At 42.9% G+C, this 24,151-nt stretch overlaps 1 protein-coding gene across 1 annotated transcript in view; it reads right to left on the reverse strand.

Moving 5' to 3' along the window:
- Positions 1-24,151, reverse strand: part of LOC142074710 (netrin receptor DCC) — a 566,907-nt gene that overhangs the window by 202,511 nt on the left and 340,245 nt on the right. Inside the window, exons 6-7 of the mRNA XM_075135512.1 lie at positions 19,551-19,705; positions 17,914-18,034 (exon numbers count right to left, since the gene is read on the reverse strand). Coding sequence (XP_074991613.1) covers positions 17,914-18,034; positions 19,551-19,705 — 276 coding nt within the window. The remainder of the gene's footprint in view (positions 1-17,913; positions 18,035-19,550; positions 19,706-24,151) is intronic.

A 24,151-nucleotide genomic window follows, 5' to 3' on the forward strand; every position in this document is an offset into this window, starting at 1 on the left:
GTTCAATAATTTTCCCCCGTACCAAACTTGTTGCTAGAGGACTTTAATGCCCTTCGCTATTTACCACTCCGTCATTCTGTCCTCTCTTAAACTCAGCGCACGCTACACGTTAAATTTCCGAATCTCTTCCTTTCGCATACATGACTCTAACAAGGGCAGCACAGACCCCAGGAATAATAAAATACACATGGTATTTCATACTACTGCTGCGTTGCTTTAGAAACCCGTTTCAAAGCCGTTGTGAAGAGCTGCTGCCGTCGGCTCTATCAGCCAGGACAGATGTTTGCTCCGCCAGCGATGGCTGCAGGCTGCCCAGAGGGAGATAACCAGGGGCCCGCACTCCCTCGTCATCCCCAAAAACCCTAATGACCCAAAAAAGCCCTGGGTACTCAGTTACGGCGTGCGGACTGTTTGTCTGTGTGCGACAGGAATCACTTAAAGAGAACTGCACAAATTCATACAACCTTAGTCAAGATAAAACATATTGACTGATACAAGGGACTGAACTATTCAATCTGCGATGAAATTGCGTGTGTTTGTGTAGATGTATGTATTTGTATATTAGATATGTATTTTCCAGATTGACACAGAAGTAACTGGTGGAGATTCCTGACCTCAGTCCAGTGCGTAATCACATTCACAGAACATGCAACAAAGCAAATCTGGTGGGGGAAAAAACCAGACCTACCCAAGCCTCCCTCCTCTGACGCAGGAGTCTTCAGGACAGGAAATCCAATGCAAGAGTTGAGTTGAAAATATGGGGCTCACCGCTGGAGACTGCCAGCACAGTAAGTTCACACCAACCTCTCTAGATATCTAACAGAGTATTGTTAATGTACACAGATATATACTGCACGTACACGTTAATGACTGCAGACACAATCGAGTGTACAGCACAGGAGGAAAATTGTTTGCTGTGATGTTCAACGGCTGACTCTTCCCATGGCAGCAAATCACCCCAAAGCAGCTTTTCCAGAAATCAGAATCTAAAGAGGCTTCCAGGTTAAATTCAGACTTGGTCTGAAGTCTAAACCTTTTTTCTGACCTGGGAAACCATTAAAATCCAGAAACAGTGAGAGGTTAAGAGGTATGCCAAGCAAAGGAGAGAAGGGCAGGGAAGCGACGGCAGGTGATGGGCACGCAGGGTTTCCCCCTGTGCCTGCTCACGTTGCACCACAGCCCGAAACACAAGTTGTAGTGCTCAAGCGCTCTACTCCATTACGGACCCACATGGGAACTTAAAGCTAAAACATATTGTTCCACAGCAGGAGGGCGTTGGCATTTCAGCCCATTTATTAGCCTGTTTCACCACAGGGTATCGCCACTGTATTCCTCAGGTTTGATTGCCTTTAAAGTCCTCCTCCTGAAAGCTCCTCGCCTGTCGGCTTGCGGCGAGCGCCTTTCTTCACAATGCGTTTTTATTCTTACACCAGAGATATTTTCTTATTAGTTATTCTCTCAGGCTGCATCGCTTCGTCCCCGTTTCCAAGGCGACAGACAGGAAGCAGGAGTTAAGCAGAATCTTTCATCTGGGAGGGGATGATGGGAATGGATGAGGGAGTTTGAGCAAGGTCAGGCATTTACCGCTGAATACAAATCTGTCACGCCTAATAGATGAAGCTCTTTAGTTTCTGAGCTACTCAGGCTGCTCCCAGCATCCAAGGAGAAAATAAAAAGACACTCAAGCATGAATGCCAATCAGCTAGTGCTGGCAACAATGATGTATATACATGTGCCATAGCAGCTGTACCAGGCTTGGCCATGGATGAAAGGAGAAATTAAATAGGTGTCAATAATTATAGAAGGTCAGGATCTAAATCCCTGAATACTAAATATATTTTAATAATATTGGATGGTGAAGCAGAGAAGTTGCTAAGCCAGGAGGCTCAAGAGGCCTCGACCCAGAGCACAATGAGATGCCGGGGACATGGCTGGGGATGCGGTGGCACACAGAGGGATCCTGAAAAGCGACGGGGACACTAAGCACATACTTAGCAAATGGAGCCCTTTTGGCTGGCCGGGCCGAACAGCCACAGCTAGGCTGGCTGCGCAAACAAGGGGAACAAAGTGATGGCTGTAGCCGGAAGATTTGCCGAAGCCAGGGAGGGCTTTGCTGAAGGAAAAACAGGAGGGTGAGAAAACACGTCCCAGGGTGTTCCTAGCTGGTTTGGCACAGCCACTGGAAGGTTGCAGACATTAGAGCACAGAGGGGACAGGTATGCCAGGTAATACCCTCCTCCTCTGCCCAGAACCGAGAATCCACATTCAAGATTTATCATTGTGCATAAACCCAAAAATCACAGCAGCCCATCGCCCCCGTGGGGTCAGTCGGCCGTAGCTGCAGCCGTGGGGCGTCTGTGGGGTCCCAGGGCAATGGCATGGCCACCTCCTCCCTCCGAAGCTGACACTGCCCTGGGGGATGTCCTCCTACAGCTTGTCGCTGCAGACGGAGCTGCCATCGCAGGAGACCCCCTTTGCCTGCAAACGAAGCCAGGAATGGGGTGGTACGCGTGCGATACTCTGCAGCTTGCCACCCCCTCCCCGTGGCCGCAGCCCCAGAGATGGATATGGACCTCACCTGGCATCACTTACAGAAAAAAGGGGTTGGTTTCCATGACAAACGTGGAGCATATTCTACCCAGCACCACTCAGCAACTTGCAAACTTTACAGAGAACGAGAAGATTGATTTAGAATAAGCCACGAAATAAAACATTAGAAACTCCTTGGTGGAAAATTCTTCTGGTGGAGAAGAGGCAGCAGGCAGGCATCCCCCCATTAGATGTTTGCTACAAGGACTACTTTCAGCCCAACGCTTCACGCCCAAGAGAGTGAAGAGATCACTCCCTGCTCGCGCACAAGGGGACGTGTTGCTCCAGAGACAGCGGAACAAATTGTGCCTGCCCCACTCCTGTCCATAGCCACACACAACCTTGGACTCTTCCTGCTAAAACAGTCTCCTCCGAACCAACGCGCGAGAGTCGGGGTTGCACAGCTCCGCTCCCAAAGCCAGCCGGGCTGAACGGCATCGTTTGCTCCTCTGCTTTTTCCGGAGAAGCCAATGGACAAGAGCAGCTCCTTGCTTTGGAAAACATCCATTACAGCACAAACCAATTCATTGCCCTCCATCCCGCACTAATTAGGAACAAAAACCAGATGAAGCCACTAAACTGCTGGCTAAACTGAACCCTCTTTAGAGGATAACACTTAGATTGTGTTTTTCTTGTTTATCTACAGATTTCAACATGAAGCTGCCCCTTGCACGCTGAAGGCAAGGCTTAATGGGATTTCAGTACTGAAAGGCATAGGAAAACTACAGTAGTGCAACTACACAATATTACATATGCAACATTAATTTTTATATGGCTTCATATTTCTGTGAAAAAGCTTGGTTTCAAGTTGGCATTATTAAGCATGCGTTCAACATGCTAGAAAAATATCTGAATTTAGGGGTATCAGCAGGTTGATTTTGCTTTTTACTAGAATTATGCAATTACACAAAGATAAACATCACAAAGCTAGCTCAATAATATAGTCTTGCAAAAATACCAACAGCAGTAAAATATAATAAGCCGGATTCTCATCTCATACATAGTAGTTGAAATCCAAGAGAGTTAGTTTAATTTTGAGCAACTTCACATCAGAATGATTCAAGTCAGAAATGACAATAATTCCTCCTGGTAGACTGGCTATACGTTGTCATTGATTTTTAAGAAACATGTATAGCAAAGGGGCCTGGGACCGAATGAAAGACAGACCTGCCTAACGGTGTCTTTTTTGTCCCCTGTTAGTAGTTTTGGTTTGTCCTCTCACTTCTTTGGTGGATTTTACTTTTGTCCTCTCACTTCTTTGGTGGATTTTACTTTTGTCCGTCCGTCTGCCCTGCGGCAGAAAATTATACCAATGGACCCCTGGCAGACGTTTGTCAAATGACATTTAGTGATGGAGATGCCCTAACCTCTCAGACAGAGTGTCCTGAAGCATCATTAATGCACTGATGTTTCGTCAGCCTCACCAGAGTGCCAGCTGTGGTACTCTGCCTCGAATCCTGCTTTCTGCAGAGCAAATGATGTTCTTCACTTTTCCATTGCTGCTTGTAAATTTGCAAACTGGGATCACACGTCTTCTCAGGCACCTGTTTCAGCACCTAAATTCAAGTCTCCCAGTTCTTTTGGTCTTCCTCCTCTTTATGAACCTCTGATGATTCCCACGGTTTTCCTCTCCGGTGTCTCTCTGGTCCCTTCAGTGAAGGGCTCAAAACTGGAGACCGGACTTCATCCCAAGGCCTGGCCAACGGCGACTAGAGCAAACTATTTCATTCATCTTGCCAACCATGCTGCTTCTCACATTGCAACTTGGCTTTTTCGGACAAAGCTGTTTTAAGGAGGATTCATTTTAATTTATGATTTGAGATACGTACGTTTATCTGGTCACAGATAATAGAAATTAACTTGGTTTTATTATTTCATAATCTGGCTTGAAAAATGATCGGATTTGATAGTCATACCGCAGCAAAGACTTTGCTACACGTTAGACATCTGGGCGCCAGGTCTGTGGGGAAAATAAGGGGATTTCCCACCGCCACTGGTGTGCGAGGAGCTCTCCCCAATGCGGCACTGCTGAGGGCAAGTCACGGCCACTGAAGGGAATCTATAGAATTAAAGATCGTCCTAATTGAGCCATTAAATTCAGCAGGTTCCATCTGCCTTTACCTCGGTGTGACAGATAATGTTTTGGCCCACAGTGATTATTTCCCATAAAAGAGAAAATGGAGTCTCACATCACCGGCACAGGGGACGCAGGGTCAGGCTCTCCACGCCCTACCCATGCAAACCACGTCGTTAATTATCCTATTTCTTGTAATAATGACAAAAAGGCACCCATCCTCACCTGATTCTCAGGCTCTTTACCCAATTCCTGTTTCCTTCCAGGGTTAACAGCTGTGACAGACACTTCAAAATTCCTCTCTGTTATTCCACACCACTAGATTAGCAAAATTTTGCTTTATTCAGCTGAAACTGCTGCTGTAGATGTTTTAACTGACAACAACTGTGAACAGCTGTTGCTACCTGAAGGACAGATACTACGTTTTGGCAGGGAAAATCCTGCCAACTGTTTCTGCAGTGAAATTGTTAATATCTCTAAACCACTCGGAAATCTGACGTACGCTAAATTACAAATAAAAAACCCACCAAGAACCCCAAAGGAAAAACAAACAAACAAAAAGGTAAACAAAGGATATCTAAGCTTCCTTCAATCCCAGTTTAAAAAAAAGATAAAGGTAAGGATATTAAAAGTCTGAATTCCTCAGGAGCAGACCAAGGCATAGCTCTTAACCGTGGCTCTGGTCGCGCAAAGAGATGGATTCATTCCCTGGCAGCTGCTGTAAATCAGGAATTCAGCCACCTGAGGTCAACGTGGGTAAGCCAAAATCTATATATGTGGGACATTAATTTAATGCCCAGAATAGCTGACGGTTCAATATTTATCCAGCATTCTTCAGCCATGAGATGCTCAGGTCTGGTAGGGAGCAAAGGGTCCCTTCTCTCTTCCTGGAGACGGGAGGGGCACAACGGGGGGTCCCGGTTGGCGGAGGAGCCCTCGGGGTGGCCCCAGCAGGCGAGGGGCCTGGGTCCAGCAGGGACAGACTGCGGCAGCCCACGGAGATGCTCGTCGCCCTTCAGTAACGACACCACGTCCTATGGCCATTCCGTGAACTACACCCCCAAATCTGGTCCTCCCTTTATTTCCCAGCGTATGCGTCGCTAGCTAGCGTACCTCTGAACGATCGCCTGCTATCAGAGACTCCTCCGTGCCAAAGGCAACTGCAAAGCACTTGTGCTCTAAATACAGCATTTTGAAGATTTGTAAAAGATTCTGCCCACAGCGATGTCGCAAGCTCGAAAGAAGCAGAAAGCGTATGGAAAGCCCAAGTATATGCCCTCCTCCCTCCCTACTTTCTCAACAGATGATGCTACAGAAGGACGGGGAGGACAGAAATGCATATAGTTTTAGTTTGGGACCAAAGGAGAGAGAGGGAAATAATTCTTTTGCACAGTTTCTCTTTACAAAATATTCTTTTCTTTTTCATGTCAACAAACTTGATTTTCTTGTACATGCTTTAAAAGCTTTTAGAGCTATCACCTCCCCCCCCACCTTTTTTTTTTTTAATTAATTAAAGAGCTAGATAGATGAAATCCTGGAACTTTGGCAACGTCAGGTAAGACCCTTGGCTGTGGGTTGAGCAGATCTGCGCTGTTGGGAGGCGAGGACTCTTTCATCCTCACACTGAAGCTGTCCCGTGTATAAAGGAGTATAAAATAGTTACCTCCTCCTCAGACTAGAGAACAGGGGCGAAGGAATAACTCTTTAGCAGGGCTTTAGGAAATTCAGCGGAGAAAAGCATGAATTTCTTGAACCTAGTCTTTGCTCTAACGTTTCTTTCCGCAGACAGGAGTCCCATGAATATGAAACGAAATGAACTGGAAACACCTTTCACCCCAAAATCTGCAGCAGGATTAGGACACCCCTCGTGGGATTATCGGTTCAAATCCCATTAGGTAGAAGCCAGCGTTGCCGTACACTGCATGCGATGGCTGCAGATGCGATTCTGGGGAAAATGTAATTACATTAAAGAATTTGCAAAAAGTAGACCCATGAGAAAGAGAAATGCTTCAGAGTGAATAAAGATAATGTGATGAAATCGAAAGAAGAAAAATATTAAGCAGGCTGAAGGGATAATATCCCAAACATGAAAATTAAATGTTTGCTAGCAAAGCGGTCACCTGAAACTCCGCACAGACCAGCGCTCCCCTGGCCGGAGACACGCCGTCAGCTTTGCAGCCGCCGCTTGACGAGGCCAGCGGGACTCCTTCCACCTAATCAAACCCTCGGACCTTTTCAAAATTAACTTCTACCAATGCAAGGAAAATCACAGGAGATACGGAAACTGATCCTGATCTCCGCTCCACTGGTACCAAGTTGTTGACTTCTGCAAACCTGTATTTGTGGTACTGCAACTACAGCTGAAAGCAGACACGTTTGAGGAAAACAGGACCATTAAATAATCATCTTTAAGAGGCCATCGTAAGAGAAATCCTCCCGCCGAGCAGCCTGACTGGGGCACGGCACTGGCTCGCAGCACAGATAACGCCGTTTCAGCTATCCACGCAAAAAAATTCTGCTTTTTCCTGCTAGAGGGGCCAGCACATTTCATTTTGACAGGACGAATTTCAGAGCACGTGCTCCAGGACAGTAAATGGTAACTTTTGATGGCTGCTCACCCTGGCCCTCTATTCCTCAGAGAATCAGGGTGTTTTCTGAACAAATAATGGCTCTCACTGCTTCCAAGCCACCTCTCCCCAGCCCAATCTTCCACGCCCAGGGAAAGGAACAGCAAGCCGAGAACGCTGCTGAATATAAATAGGAGTAAAGCACATTATAATTACAAATCTGGCTATCCAATGTACAGCTCTAAACCCTGAAATGATAGGCTGACACTGTCATCCCAACCCAGACACCAATTACAATTACATCTAACCCAGGCCACTGAGCCAGACAGGGGAAGGGGTGGATGAAAGACGCACCATCTCAGGGATTCATCTCTTAAACTTGCAAGAAATATCTTTCTGCAAATTATTAGCAAATCACTCGAGCTAAATAATTAATGTTTAAACAAGGGGCATGAAATTATTCCTAAATGGTGGCGGGGGGGAATGGGAGAGAAGGAAGGGATGGAGGAGAGGAAGGGGGAGAATACGAGAAGCCTGGTGGGTTTTTTTTCCTGTCACTCAGATAAGACATTTGCATTCCTAGAAGAAATGTGCCTGCTTCCTCCCTTAGGAGCTTGCACAAGGCTTTTTTTTTTGTGATTTTTTTTTTAAATTATTATTTTTCCCCCCTTATTACTCTCTGATCCCACAGATGTAAATAAACATACAAACAGAAAAAGTCCTAATAGGCTTGAATCAACATCAGAACCAAAAGAAAGAAGGAGGGGAGGGAAGGAAAAAAAAAAAAAAAAATCATCTTCGCCCCCAAGCCTGCGCTCGGCAGTGTCAGAAGGCAGGAGCACTGCTTTGATCTTAACAAGACACCGTCTGCTCCTAAACTCTAAACCGAGCTTGTGCTGCAAAATCAATTTGTGAGCTCATTACATAAATCCATATTAAACTATTTAGTCTATATTTAACACTATAACAAGGATAGTCAGGGTGAATTAAATGGATTTTATTCCAGGTGGCGAAGAGCCAAAGTTTGCCCTTCCTCTTTTAATTCTCTCCCAGACCCATCTTTTGCAACACTGAAAAATTACTTTTTGCACATAGGAGAGCACACACACACACGTGTACACAGGGATAACAAAGCTCACAATCTTTTGTTGTTTGAGCGGTGGGTGCTAATGACATCAATATATTCTAGTCTTCAGAATGATATTGGCAGCACATTTTTGTATCTCGTGCACGTGTTCCATGTGTCACCCTGTACCATTGGCCCTAAGTATGAATAAAAGCAAAACTAATATAATATCTAGCAGTTTCCTAAATAGGGCCACGCGCAAGTCTACACATTTAGGGGTTATTTTCCCTAAATCTTTCCCCTCAGGGAGCAATGACAGAAAGTTAGTATCACTGCCAAATATGCCCGAAGATTAATTTGCTGTTTCCCCATAAACCAAACACGTTCAGCTATTTCTTACCCTTTCTTATCGTTGATCAAACGGCAGCTCAGCAAATAGGTTTCTGCTGGGAAGGTGACAAGGTAGCGCACCACATACAAAAACCCATCAGCGCTCCGGACTGCAGACAATGCATCTCCTGACCTTATTACTCCTGAACTCTGCAGCGCAACTTCATCTACGCTTCTAAAGGAAACTGTTATGGTTAGGGAAAAATGAGCACCTGCAAAAGCGGGAAAATAGATGACAAAGAGAGGAGTTAACTTAAAAATTAAGCTCTCTCTGGCTTGCCAAGTCAGAAGCCAGGGATGAAACACCCAGCTATACACGGCCAAATGACCAAGGCTAGAAGGACATGAGCCGTACAGAGGTGAACAACTCTTAAATGACTTAAATGCCTAGCCAGCGTCCAGCTACAGAATATATGAACACCTCACGCTTCCTAATGTAGTTATTTTTAGGACACCTTTGATAAATGGGCAAATACTATTGAACTCATTCCATCAGCACGCACCCCAGTGAGTTACTGGGAAGTGCGTGGCAAAACCTTTGTCACAGCAGGGTCAGACCAGGCTTTTCTCCATATTTTTCCCCCAATTCCTTCCTTAGAGGTGGTTTAAAGGAAGAAAGTCTATGCCCACACAAGCTGCAAAGTCCCGCAGAGCCCCCTAACCACTTACTATTAAATTGTTGAAACCCAGGCCACAGGTATTTCCCTGGAAATAAGGGCAGAAGGATCTTGGCCTACGGCCAGCCCTCGCAGCCTACGCGTACATTCAGGAACAACCATGGCTCCTCTGAAACTTGTGCCGTCACCTCTCCTACAGTAAACCCCCCTCCAGCAGTGTCGGAGTCGCAGCAGGGCTCCTTGCAGCAGCAGCAGTCTGTCGTCTCCCTCAATTTTCAGTTGTATTTTTCTTTTCCCACATTTGTAAGATCAGCTGCCCCTGATGCTCTCTTTAATCATTAAATCAAGTGCATTAATACACCTGAGGTCTCTCAAACTCTTGATTGTCTGATACCTTTAAAATAAAGATACAAAAAGGCTATCACATCTTCACAGTCTACTCAAGTCACTTGTATGTTAAAAAAAAAAAACCAAAACCCAAACCAAACCCAAACCACTTTCACTGGCAGACCACATGCACAGTGACTCTTCCCTTTTTTAAGTAGGAAATGCAATTACACAGATATATGGCTATCTATAGACACTCATAGCTTCCTTCAGGCCACAAGGAGCCTGACGTTCACAACCCAGGGAAGAAGAAAAACCCAGCGGCCTTCGGAGAGCAGCAGGCGGGGGCCGCTCCACGCAGAGCTGCGGGGACGCGGAGGCGCGAGCGCTAGACCCGGGTGCCAGCGGACACCCGCCGCCCGAACGCCGAGGCTTAGCTGACCTCACCTCCGATTCCAGCTTCTTCGGAACTGGACTCGGCACCTTTTATGGATTCTTCTACAGCGTTACTTCATTGTGCGATATGTTGCATTGCTCTCGGGAAAACATAAAACGCTGAGGTTATGCCAAACCTGAACGAGCAACTCTTCAGTGAGCTGTTCATGAAAACCTGTTTTCTTTGCACTCAAATTCCTATATGAAAAATGAAGCTTTCTAGTACGCAAGCCTAGACATTCACACAATGCTTCTGAAAACCAAAATCTCCTTTTCAAGGTTTAAAAAAAAACCAACACAACAAAAAACCTACAAACCAAATAAAATATGCATAGAGAGTTCCTATATGAAGTCATTATATTCAGTTAGCTGCACCAAACTCACACGGGACTATAAAGTACATCACCTTCTGTATTTATAACATAGTCATTTCAGTTCTGCTATTCTGACAAATTAAATTCTAACAGATCTCAAAGTCTTAGAATTAATTGTGCAGTTATTCATTCTATCTTGTGATTATTCTGACATTACCATGTAAAGTCAATATACAGTAAGTGATATTTTAATTTACACCACTTAAACCCTAATTGTATTCCAGTTTCCCGTGATTATTATTTATCAACATATATCCTTTATTAAAGACAAAAAATCATGGTGAGGCTAGATTTTAAATGGTTAATAGCATTATAGGAGATTATTACCCTTCTTTGTCTTTTTTTCAAATTATCCTAAATCTGTTTTAATACATAGTTGTGTTCCTGTTAGGGTGTGGACAACAGCTCTTTCTCTCTTACATGCAATAGGTTTCACAGTATTTTCTGTAAAATTCTACCATGTCTTTACAGAACCTTTGTGCTTGGGTCACTCTTTAATTGTACGTTTTGCTTTTTTAAAGAAAGAACAAACATGTTCGTGAATGATTCAGGAAGCACAAGTATTCTTAGGTGTCAGTTAGACACCTTAGATGACTAATGTAACTTCAAAAATGGCTCCTAAAATTTCAATCCTCCAGTCCCACACTTATCTGCTGTTGACTGCTGAAGGCATGAGAGCTCCCCAGATAATTCAATTGCTCCCAAGAGCTCCTGGCTTACCTGAACTTCTCTCCTTGGTCGTACAAACCTACAAACCTCCACCCAAGCCCTGAGAGCTCCCCGCCTGCCCCAGGCACTGGCACGTTCACCCATCTCAACGAGGGTACATTAGTGGTCCCAAAAGAGACACGCAACCCAAAACCCAAGGCGAAAGCACTGAAGTTTCCCACGTCGCACAGCAGCCACCCATCGGCAGCACTCCACAGGGATGGGGGGGTTAGGGTTAGGGTTCTATCTCGAGGTGCCTTCTAAGCACCTCTGCTGTTTTTAGGATGGCCTTTATATACCAACTTTTTTTTTAAACTAAAAAAATATTCCGCTGATTTTGCATTTTTGCATACGTCTGTTGTAAATCCCCAGTAAGGTGTCATAATATTATGGCAAAGACCACCATAAAAGCATATAAACAAAATTTATTCTTACTATTATCACGATTATTACTGCTTATGCAGTGCAATAAATGTGAACGCCTCACCAGTTGTGCATACCAAAATAAGGGCGTTAAATCTCTTGTTTCAACACAAAAAATCCTGACACTATGGTCAGGAGGTTGTTATTCTCCCCATCCCTGGGCATCAGGTGCTTTCACTGCGTTTTGCTGCCAGCAGTTTCTCCTGAAGCACCTCTTTGGCCATCACCAGTGGCGGGGCTCCAGACAGGATGACCACACAGCACATTAAATTCCTCCAGGGTCCAGAGCCACCAGGCACAGTCCCCCACCGCCTGGGGCTGTCACCTCACCTTTGGGAATAAACGATCATGTTTGGGCTACATCGCACTTCATCCTTGGAGCTGCATCCCGTGGAAGGTTACATCTCATATCCCTAAGGTGTATTTACAACTTTGCATGATTTCTTTCATTTCAAAGTGTCTTAAATACTCAGGGCTGTGTTGCAGCTCAGTAGAGTGCAGCTTTTATAGCATAAAACCAGAGATGGGTTGCACACCATAAGATATGTCAGGGGAAACTCTCCTGCAGCTAGAAGCAGACTTTGAGGGTGCCGAGAACAGCACCCAGAGCCATGCACAAGTTTTCTAGCCAAGAGCTACCTGGCAACGTCCAAACCAGAGGCGGTGAGCGGGCCATCAGCTCGGGGGTGCGAAGGGTCCCTGGCCCAGGGCAGGACTTTGCCCTCACGCTCTTTTATTTAGCAGAAGTTCATTTGGTCAGTATAACTTGCTCCACAAGGCTAAATAAGCCTTCAGAAAATACATACATTTCTGCATCCCAGAGAACTACCATTCTCTGCATTAGAGGAAAAAAAAAATATATATATTCTACTCTGAAATTTATGAGTGGGATCTTGAAATAGTCTTTCACTTCTTTCTTCCGCTCCCTCTCTGCCTACACAATGCAAAGCAGCTCTGTGAAATTCGCTACTTCTAATTCAGGGCATAAAGAGCAGACTGAAGAGATGGCACATTCCAGCTTCCTCTGCAAAGGCAGGATCAGGATTATTAGCACAAAGATACATCTGCCCAACCTCTTTTTAACATTTCCAATAAAGAACATTCCTCATCCCTACTTTTTCACTGTTTTACCAATTCTTAACCAAAAAACCAACCTGTTTTTCCTAATATTTGAAATCATGGGGTTTATTTCAGACTAATTTTAAGGCTAACCATAAGCAAGATTAATGTATGTGGTTTGGCTTTCCAACAGACTTGCAAGGACTAAAAATCTGAAGTTTCAATGCCAATATAAGCTCAGTTTCTTAGCATAGAGATGGATTTTATTTTGTGGTTGTTTTTTTTTTTAATGGGGAAGTAATTATAAATAATACTATACCATAATTATAAATAATAAGTAATAGAATAAGTAATTATAAATAATACTAAATAATACTTATGGTAATAAAGGGAGGGGAAATGGTGCCTCACAATGTTTTCCTAATAGGAATTCAGGGAGGAAGGAAGATTTTTTAAAATTATTTGAGTTAACCCCTGTTTCCTTAGCAAAGAAAAGTAATTCACAGGTTTCCCAATCTAAGCCTTATTATACAGAAATGCAAAGTCTTTGCAAAGATCTTGGGCATGTAAGAATGTTAAATCTGCTAGCTGCTAAGCTGAAAATCTGACATGAGAAGAAGCTACGCAACTTGTAAGTAGAGGAATTAAAAGGAAAGAAAAAGTACGTGACAAAAATGACAAAGTGAATGGCACAGAAAGCTGAGCCCGAGCAGCAGGGCTCGGAGTTAAACACCCGCTCGATGGGGACCAGCCATCGAAGACCACACCACCCACGAGCTTCAGCTCTCTGTACCCTTCCCTGTCTCCCTGCAACGTCCATTTTTGGACATCCTCAAACGTCTGGAGATCATCCGTGGATGGACATGCCATCCTTTCTTCAAATAATTCTGCCGCGGTGCCCCCTCCTTGCTGGCAGCACAAACAGCCAGCACAAACTGGTTAGTTACGCTGCGTACGAGATCATTTTCTTCGTCGCTCTGATTGCTAAACTAGCTCCTGCTTATAATGCCAAGAGCGAAGACTGATTTACAGCACTTTTACCAGTTTCTGGGAGAGGGCATCTTCCTAAGCTGAAGATTTTTCCAGCAAGGAATTTATTGCAGGAACATAGCTAATAATTATCCTACTGTATACACAAGTTGATTATTTCAGAGCTGTCTTTATCTGATCTTTCACCTGCTAGAACAGAACAAATCCGTCCACACATCTCGTGAATATCTGAAGGATGGATCCATGAGAAGCCACCGGCACAAAGCAAGTAACTGTCTGAGAGTTATTTACAGGAAGATTTTCCTCTGGGACACTCTCCTCATCTGAAGCTATGCATGTCCATCACTCACCACCACGCTGCTCTCTATTCATTTTCTAGGTGTGCAAATAACAGGTTTTATATAGTCATAAAAATAAGACAGTCAGCTGAGATCTCTTTCATCGGCTTTTTCTTGCTCAGAATCTGTTTTCCAGTACATGTAGCCAGAAGCACATATTGTGGGCTTTATTGCTGGTACCTGCTCAATACGATCACACGTGCCCCCAGACGGTATAAAGTCCAACGCCCGTCAGCAGGGTTAGGGAGAAGAAATAGAGGAAGCCAAGCAGCAGAGTGGCTTCAGAAACCCAGAACGTGTGTGTCGGAGATGAGAGAACTGAAATCCTTAAATCTGGCTCATTTATTGCTTTGGTTTTTACAGAAATAAGCAGCATTTAAAGTTGTTTTTTATTTCTCTTGTTATAAACTGGTGAGCAATCTCTTCCTAAGAGGCTAACATTAAGGTTGATAATGGGAAAGAAAGGAAAAAGGAGAAGAAACAATCCCAAGCGCCTTTTCCCCAAGTGTGTTGGAATCCACAAATGTACTTTGATTTATTGACTAATGCATGTATTGCAGACCATCTACCATCACTTATTTCACTCTAATTCATAATACACTGTTAAGTACAATGCCGCTCCAGTCAATCTCCGTTTAAAAGGGCAGAAATTTTATATTTCTCAGGAAGCTCGCTGGTTTTTTATAGTTTAAGCAACACATATTGAAATAGTTTCGAGCATCCTATAGCCACATCTGGAATACTATAAGTGGAAACTATTATCTGCGTGAGCTCACAGCCCGTTTGGCTTTCACTTCTCATTTCAGTATTGTCTAATTCCAATTTAGCATCACAGCCTTTACAAGGGTTATATTTGGTCTCAATCTGAGCTCATTTATACTTGTTTTAATGCCAAATTCTGTGCTGATACTTCAGGTCCCACAGTTAATGGTGGTCAGCAGTGGATGTGAATCTACACATCTGCATTACAATAACGGTAGTAGGAGCAATCAGACCGATTATACCCTTCTACCTGAATAAAACTTCCAAAATCCCCCAACGGAACATACACAACATATTTAGCCCACTGGATGGTCCAAATTATTTGCAATAAATAAAAGCAAAAACTATCTGTCGTCTTATGAATCACCAAAAAAAAAAGTGACTATTTTACCCCGATGTAAGTTTGGGGTAGAAATCACTGTTAGAGTAAAATCAGAAGAAGGAAGCTTAGATAAGCCTTTAACATATCTGTTTATGCCACTTCCACATTAACGGCTCCAGAAAGGGATGATAGCTATTAATGAGTATATTGAAATTTCATCGGGCTCTCATAAAAACAGCAAGCGTGGGCTCTGATGGGTCACCGCCCGCCCCAGGCGGGGGAGAGCCCCTGCCAGAGCCCCCCGGCCAGACCCCAGCTACTCGGCGGTGCCACACGGAGCTCGAGCTAAGCACCAAACACGTGCCGAGCATCGCCCAACAAAATCAAAGCAGAGGGGGCTACGTTCTTCCCACCACGGCCAGCCCCACCACTTCATTTGTATTTATAGCTGGCTTCTCCACCATCTGTGCATGCTGGCCCTCCCTCCACCTCGGAGGAATTGGAGTGGCATTGTTTGAAGATCTGATTAAATAGCCAGAAAAAAGTAATCCATCATTTAAAAAGGGAAATGGAGACAGTTTACAATGCTGTCCCATAGCTCTTCAGGATTTTCTTTTCATTTTCTTCTATTTTAATTTTAATCCAATGCCAAACATAATAAACACCAACACAGAGCGTAAAATTTACTGACAGCATTTCACTTGCAATGGCTAGCTAGGAGCTGCAATGAGTTATCCTGTTTCCCCAGGATGATCCTAGCACCAGATTAAACCCCACAAATAGGAGATGGCCCGTTTCCTTCAGATGTTCCTGCTTGTAAATATAATCCAAGTGCACGAACTAAATGTGAGAGTCAGCTTAAAAGAAAGCAGAAAGAAAACAAACAAAAAACAAAGGCAAAACAACCACGCATCTCCCCACAGTGAGATCTGAAGCGGAGCAGGCTGTTCCTGAGCAGGATGAGGATCCCAGCCAGCCTTCCTCAATATCACATAGACACTTTTTCTGCCAGTGAAAGCCAGTTTGTGAGTGCCTTCTCATTTTCACATCCGTCCCAAGGGAAGATAACCTCATCGTCACCTCTGGTGACTGCACAGAGGGAAACGCTCATCTGACAACATCCTGCACTGCACCAGGTGGAGGGCACGTACCGAAGTGGGAACCCAAATAAATATCTGCCTCTTGATCCCGATACGCAACCCCAGCCTCAGTTAGCCAGGCAGCACCGCAGAGCGGGGCGAGGAGGGAGCCCCGGCTGGAGGGTCACGCTAGCAGGAGGAGGGTAGTAATGACCCTATGGACATTACATTTCTTCTCCATTTACCCCCCTCCCACTAAGCTGCATAGTTTCATGGCTGCAAAGTATCCGCCGCATGAGCATCTAGGAAAGAGGGAGAGAGGAGCTGAGAGGTCTCTGACAATTCCCCAGTTGCTACTGGAGTTGTTTTCAGGCAGTGGAGAGAAAACAAAGAGGCTTATAAAGGAGATGCTGAATCACAAGGGAGAAGGAATCAGAGGGAGGTGAGCCTCAAAGATGTGCAAAATCCACGTTTCAGCCATTCATTTGGGACCAAGACAGAAAATAGAGGGAGAAACCTTAGCCCCGTTCCCATTTTCATTTGCCTTAAGTATTTGCATGGAGGGGACTTTGCAAACTGGGGATCTGAGGCTTCTGGTGGTGCTTACTCCTCACTTCTGCCTACCAGGTGATCTCAGCTATGGCCACGTGGTACTGCCACCTCCCTCTGCACTGCCTGGAGCCACTCTGGAAAATAGCTGACGGGGCTGAACTTTGATGGATCTCAGCAAACATTCCTGCTCAGCGTTCAGAGAGGAGTCCTTAAGAGTCAGACTACTGCAGCTAACAAGAACGCGGACCGTGGCCATACTCATTTCTCCATTTCCAGAAGGCCAGATTTTTGGTAAAGCTTTAAAACTTCGCACTGATGCTGTGTGGAAACTTTTCAAAAGATTTTCCAAAGAAATTCTATGGCACAAGCTATCAGGGTGGTTAATTGCTGTCAGTAGGGCTGTTTCAACTGAGTATTTGTGGGCTACCAAGATTCTGCTCTTCCCAGTCTAAATTGGAGAATGAACAACATTTCAGTGTTTTCTCTTGTTCTCAGCTTACTGGCATAATCCATGAGAAGCACCAAGTGTAACCTGCAGCCCAGTGCAGGTCATTAATCATTTACAACCCAGAAACTTTGAAAGGCTTTTATCCATGTTTTACATATCATCTAACTTAAGATGAAGACATCCTTCCGTTACTTAAAAACCCATGAAGCAGTAAACACGCTGCTGCACAGTGCGGTCTGTAAAACCAACCACCTATTAATTTCAGAGCAACAACAAAAAAAAAACCCTCATCCTTCCAGCATGTAGACAAAAACCTTCTGATCTCAACGGTTGGCTGCACTTGATATCCCACTGCCAAACTGTTTTTTTCTTCCTCTCTTTTTCTTCTCTTCCCTTTCCCCGAGACAAATGTTCTACAACAGCTTAATGCAGAACTATATACGATATAATTCTCTATTGCTTATGGGCTACTTTACTCCATCACCTCACCCATTTGTGATCACCTTCTCATATTTCAGCAGGATAAAGCCCACCAATAGATAGCAAGACATTGCCGATGGCTTTTCATGCAGGTTTAGTTGGCCTCCAGGGTAATTTCTAGGACAAGGCCAGCATTTGTAATTGCCCCAGTGAACAAAATGCCTCAAACTATCTGATAGCCTGGACACGCTTTTAACTACAGCCAGCCAGCTGGATAAGTAAGAGGGAGTAAAGAATAGTAGCTGCTCGTTTGGGATTTTTATGTTAATAACATTAATTACATCTACAATTCTGTATGTCCTCTGCATCTTACCAGGCTCCGGGATGATTAGCTGTGCACTGGCCTGTGCGTTTCCAGCTTCGTTTTCAGCTACACACTGATAAAAACCTTCATCTGACTTTACCAAGCCCAGAATCCGTAAGTTGCTGCCACCCTAGAGAGACAGCAAAAGAGAAAGAAAGGAAGTGGAGAGAATTAATTAGAAAAACACCATCCAAAGTGAATGCGGATTATAAAACCCTTCCAAAACAGCTATACTCTGTGAAACGTGGTACTGCGTGTGCAATCTCAGCTCCAGCTCACATGGCCCTGGTCCTCAGAGGGCTGTAACCACAAGCCCTTTCATCAGGGATCTCTTGACACCTTGTGGTCTTTGCACTTTGCTCGATGGTGCCTATGGGCCAAGGTGAATTCACTTTCCTGCACAGAGTCCATCCAACACCTTTCTCGAAACTCAAGCTCCAAATTGCAGCCATCGCTCGAGTAACGCTCTGAATATTGTCTTGGCCCTTTGCTGCAGGGAAGATTTAAAAGAACTTTCAACTTCTGCACCTTTGAACAAACACTGTTCTGAAGGTCAAACCCTCCTTATGGCTTGAGGTCTGGAGATCCTCAAGAAAAGGTCACTCTACGCTTACGTCATTTGGAACAGATTTAACTTTTAACTTCTGTTAGCAGAAGCAGAAACCAATTATGTTGGGTAAAAAAAAAAATCTCAAGTGAGGGGTATGCTCTGGCTGAAATGTACCTTCCGTTAGCTATTAAGTGAAATAATTTTCTAACACCTCCACCACACAACCATGACAGCAATAGAGCTGTCCTTTCCTTGGACAGCCTCTAGCTGCTTTCTAATAAGCAATGACGTATAAAAAAAAAGATTAAATTTGGTATTGTATACGGCAGAATAGTCTATCCTGCATGAAAAAAGAAAGAATTATTTTTTTTCGATAATTTATTAAAAGACACAATAATAATCAATATTATTTGTTACAAGGTGAAAAATTAGAAAGCGCTGAACCAAGCCACGTCTCTGAACAAGCCGCACCTCGTGGTCTATGGACATCTTGACAGCGGCTAAAGTTTTCAGGGGTGTCCCCAACACCTCAGCTCATTTACAAGTGACACTGCTTTCAGGGGAGGCCAGCTAAACACAGCACAAATTCTCAGCCCATATAATAGTGATATTTAAACTAAAAGAGATTGGAGTCCTGAATGGGTATCTTATTTTGGGTAGGGTGCACAACAATTCCCTTTGAAAAGTTTTAATTATGTCAAATGACCCTCACCATTTTTAACCCCATGTCAGAGTACAATTTCCTTGGAGAAGAGATCTATTACTTTTGTTCGCCAAGGACAATGGCGAGTAAGGGAAATCACTAACATGTGGTAAACGACATTATTAATAGCAACTCAGAGTATGACCTGACACTGTTACTTCTCCATGAAAAGACCAGGTCCAGCTCTAACTAAAACCGGGAGACAACGTCCACGTACTTGACATAACACATCTCAATGCAATGTGCCTTATTTGTATTAGGAGGCAGCAGAAATTTAGTTTTCTTTGGGAAAACCATTATGTTTATGAAGGCAACAATTGGATCAAATATCAGAATACATTTCACAACTTAGTAAAAAAAAAAATTTCTAATAAGTAAAAGCCAGTTAATTACCACTATCTGAAAATAGTCGCTGGGAATGACCACTTCTCCATTCTTGATCCACTCCACCGTAGGAACAGGCTTACCAGAGACGGCACATTCAAACTCAATATCCATACGCTCGTAGGCATAAAGATTTGAAGGGCGAATTAAAAACCAGGGTGGAACTGCAAAAAAAATGGGGAAAAAATGAAAGTGGCAATGAATGGATATAAACTAAGGCTTAGCAAGTAAATAATTTCAATAAGCCTGAAGAATATTAGACATAAATAGGAAACGTATCTGTAATTCAAATTATTCTCTTTAACCCTGAGCCTATTAAAAATGAAATACTAGGGAAAACATTTATTCTAGAACATACACTTAAACAGTTGATGTTAACTTTTTTTTTTGCCAAAAGAAAGAATTAAAACCTCAATTTAGAAGACATGTAAGACTTATGTATAACAAAATATATACATCATTCTCACTAAGCGAGTATGGGGGTAATAAAATCTCACTCATTTCAAAGGATCAGATGCCAACTGCATATGTAACAAGGTCCTACACGTCAACATACGGACAGGCACATGCAGGTACGAGACAAGTCCGCTGACAAATGACACAGAATTAGAAGTATTTAGAGTAGAGACATTTTCATATAACCAAGAAGGACTTCTGACTGGGTTTATAGAAGATGAGGAGATAATCAATAACCAGGAAATCTGTCCCTAGTGATTGGAAGAAGAAAAAGGTTGAGTTATCTTTACTGAAAATGAATTCTTATTAAGCCAGCAATTATCTGTTGCCTTGTATTACTATAACGTATTCACAGTTTTTCAGTATGCTATATGATATGCTAATTTAATTTAATTTCATCATTATTGCAATACGAGGATGATAGAAATTAGCAATTTGAGGAAAACTCTTAATAACATCACATTTCTAATGAGCCCCCCCCGCATCGTAGTGAAAAACACACGCAAGAACTCAGCAGCCTACGTACATTTTGTCAGTTTTTGCAGGGGAACGATGGTCTCTGTTTTGAATATCCATAGTTGCCAGGAAGCCAGAATAGATTAATTTTTAAGTACCTTCCATGACATATCATTTCAGACAGAAAATCCAAGTCTATTTCTTAAGCCATCATTCCCGATATCTGATTATAATATTTATAAAGCCATAATATCAACAAACTCTCTAAACTAAAAGAAGGTGAAGATTATAAAATAAATTGCACAGAAGCTAAGAAATGTTCGAATCGAGGCTGCCCTCGGCTCCCTAGCTCAGGCCCCAGGCTTGCAGGGATTACAGTGCACTCCTCAATTACACGATCAAATTCTGTTTCTTCGCAGCCTCCCTCGGCATTCCGGGAGGACAAGAGCAATTCGGGATTTAATTTCAAGCTTCCTGTTGACTACCTGGCTTCATGCTTTCTAGTTTTCAAACTTTTCTCTGCAAACAAAATGATTCATTTCTCAGTGGGGTTTTTTCTCTGGTTCCTATTTCTACAATACGATCCACAAACATTTTTAAACTCGTAGGAGTTGGACACTAAGAGGTGCTACTAGCCAAGCTACCAGTGAAAGGGCAAAAGCACCCCCCTCATTTTTCGTCCAGTTAGGTACGATTTAGAGCAGTCTCTGTTATACAGTACTCAAGATACTAACGTGGGGTTTTTGCGCATCAGACCAAAAAGTCACATGGGGAGGCAGAAAACGAGGAAAACGGTTGCAACATATGAACGCATGGTGCAACGAAACCCATGTCCCATAAGAATACTACGGCAGATGTACAGATAAAATTGTGGTTTTCAGGGTTTGCATTTCATCACCTTAACTACAAAACTCTTTTTTTTTGCCTTATTGACAATAGAGTTTCCAGCTTTGGCAATAAATGAAGGCAGAGCCCCAGACATCATCACTTCTTCAATCATACGCTCCCAATTAATCCTGAGTGCTCTCCAAACTTGTGTGCACAATGAGATAGAAATACTTTTGAGAAAATGAGATTATTTTATTTAAAAGCTGCATATAACGCATAAAACCAAGCAGATCAAAGTAAGACTGCAAAGTTTTTATGTCAGCGTTTTCTTGATTTTAGCAATTGTTTCTGCTTTTGAGCTAAGTTACCTACACTTAAATAAGCATCTGCCCTGGGCGCTCCAGCACTGCTCCCACGCCCCATCTTCTCTATTCCTCTTTCAGATTGGTCTCATTTACCATATATTTAATAATTTAGGATACCTGGAAGCTCCCGATCCAGTTCGGATCAAACCCAATGCATGCAAATTAAAACTGATGAGGTGTCCTGATTAACTTAGCTGCCTAATTTCCTATCAAAAAGGCTCAGACGGATGCGTTTGTTTGGCTCAGAAACGCGCCAGGCTGGGCTCTCCTTGCTCTGCGGCCATGCAGACATTAAATCAGGGTCTCCAGACCACACAGCCACAATGCAGGAAATGTGGTAGATGATTTTTCAAATAAAACATCACTCATAAGGGAACACTGGTAGTTAGGATGCTGATCACGAGGTTTTTAAAAAAAAATAGTATCACTTACACAAGGGATATACAAGAAGAGACAATTTAGTGGCAGAGCGATGAAGAATCAGCGTTGAATAGGACGGCTCAAGGAAAAAGAAACTGTTTGGGTAAGAAAAAGCTGAAGAAAAAAGATTTAAGACGGAATCACATTCATATGTTAATTTTTAACACTTTTTTTTTTTTTTTTACACTAAAGTCCTAGTATAATTTATTCAACAAACTCACATAAAACACCAGTATCTATGCAGTTTATAAACCATACAATTTTTCAGAGCTCTGACAGAATCATAAACTACTCAATCTTCATTAGTGTGGTTTATTGCGATGCCACCAGAAGCCTGCAATTAATTTATAGACTTGTAATTCATAGATTCCTGCCAGTTTTTCTTTACGACACACGCTCCAAGACCCTGACCCCGCTTGCCTGCAGCTTTTCATTCCCTCCACCAGAACTGTTGCTCCTCTTCTCCTATTTCTCTCCCTTTTTTGTAATTGCTGGCATTTTTCTGGACTGCTAGAAAGCTTGATGCTTTCCTTTTTTTTTTTTTTTTTTTTTTTTTTTTTTATGATCTATGTTCAGTATATGCATATCTAGGTGTTGAGTTTCATACAAAATGGATGTATTTAACAATTATAACACACCCGCCAACACCTTTCCTGCACTGGGAAATACAGGTGTGCCCTGTATTTTTCCTAAGGACACCATTAAAGCGAGTAATTTGCATAATTATTTTGGTGGAAATTATGCAGTATTAAACACAGGTAAAACACCACAACTAAGGACAACCCTAAAGCAGACAGATGTAACACATTTAGATGGGAAATATGTATGCATATATATATATATATATAAAAAATGTCAAGCACTATAAATATACATTCTATAAATATTTTATATATCAATAAATGTCAAGCACTGCCATATTTGCTCTCTGTATGTTTTTTCTCAGTACTGAATATTTTAAAGGCATGCATATGTGAAAAAGGCTGGTGAGGAGGGTTGCAAAGGAAATAAAAACACATGCTGTTTTCATGTTCCTTCTAATTATATTGTGGCAATATTAAAAGGCTTGAACAAACTGCAGACTTTTTTCCCAGAAAACTTACAATGTTTCACAGAAATTTTTTTTTTTCAGAAAATGTCTGTGAATTGTTGGAAAGTGGGAGTTTAGTGAGATTTTTCCAGAACAGCTTTGCACTGTAGGATGCTTATATTGTACTTTGCCCTAGCTCTGGGTGAAAGCCTTAAAATTCTATCTTCAGACAAAAATAATTTAAAATAACATCTCAGAAGGTTACACTTATTCCATATCAGGATGAAAACACCTTTCTAAACACTCATTTTCATTATTTTGTGTCAACCCAGCCCTATCAAAATGCCCCAGTTGCAGACTAAGGATATTTTATGCTAGATACTGCCAGACAAGGGAGGAAAAAAAAAACCCAAAAGGTTAATGAAGATCTATAAAAGAAGATGTCCACAAGATTTTGGGTTTAACAGAATTCATATCAGCAAGTCGTATCAAAGTCCTCACTAAACATCTTTGGATAAAGGATTAGAACAGACCCCAGTGTGCAACCCTATTGACTCAGGAGGATTTTTACTCATGTGAATGGTGTAACTTAAATGAAATACAGGATAGGAGCCATTTTGCAGCTCAGTAGTTTTGTATAAAAGCGTACCCAAAAGTTTAAAGTTCTCCGTACTACAGTAAATGCACTTGGGGGGTGCTCAGCTACCGAGGTTGTCCCCCAGCAGACAGCACATCAGTACGGGGTATCGCAGGCTGAGATTCGAAATGCAGAAAGTTATCCGTGTGCCAGCAGATCCCCGCCACCTCTGGGAGAGGAGGAGTGCTTCGTTTTCCGCAGTGCGAGAAAAAAGCAAATTTGAAAATTAAATTTAATGTGTATGCTCCTGTAACGATCACGCTACAGGTCCCTCAGATGAAGAACGTGCTCTGAAGTCTGTCCTGTTTGCAGGCCAGTACTGAAGCAGGCTGTCATTCTGCGTGGTCTTCTAAATAACTCCTCGAAAGGCTGCGGGGGAATTCTGCGATGCTGCGGAAAGCAGGTGTGGGTCTGGGTC

Source organism: Calonectris borealis, chromosome W, assembly GCF_964195595.1.
Source record: "Calonectris borealis chromosome W, bCalBor7.hap1.2, whole genome shotgun sequence".
Lineage (NCBI taxonomy): Eukaryota > Metazoa > Chordata > Aves > Procellariiformes > Procellariidae > Calonectris > Calonectris borealis.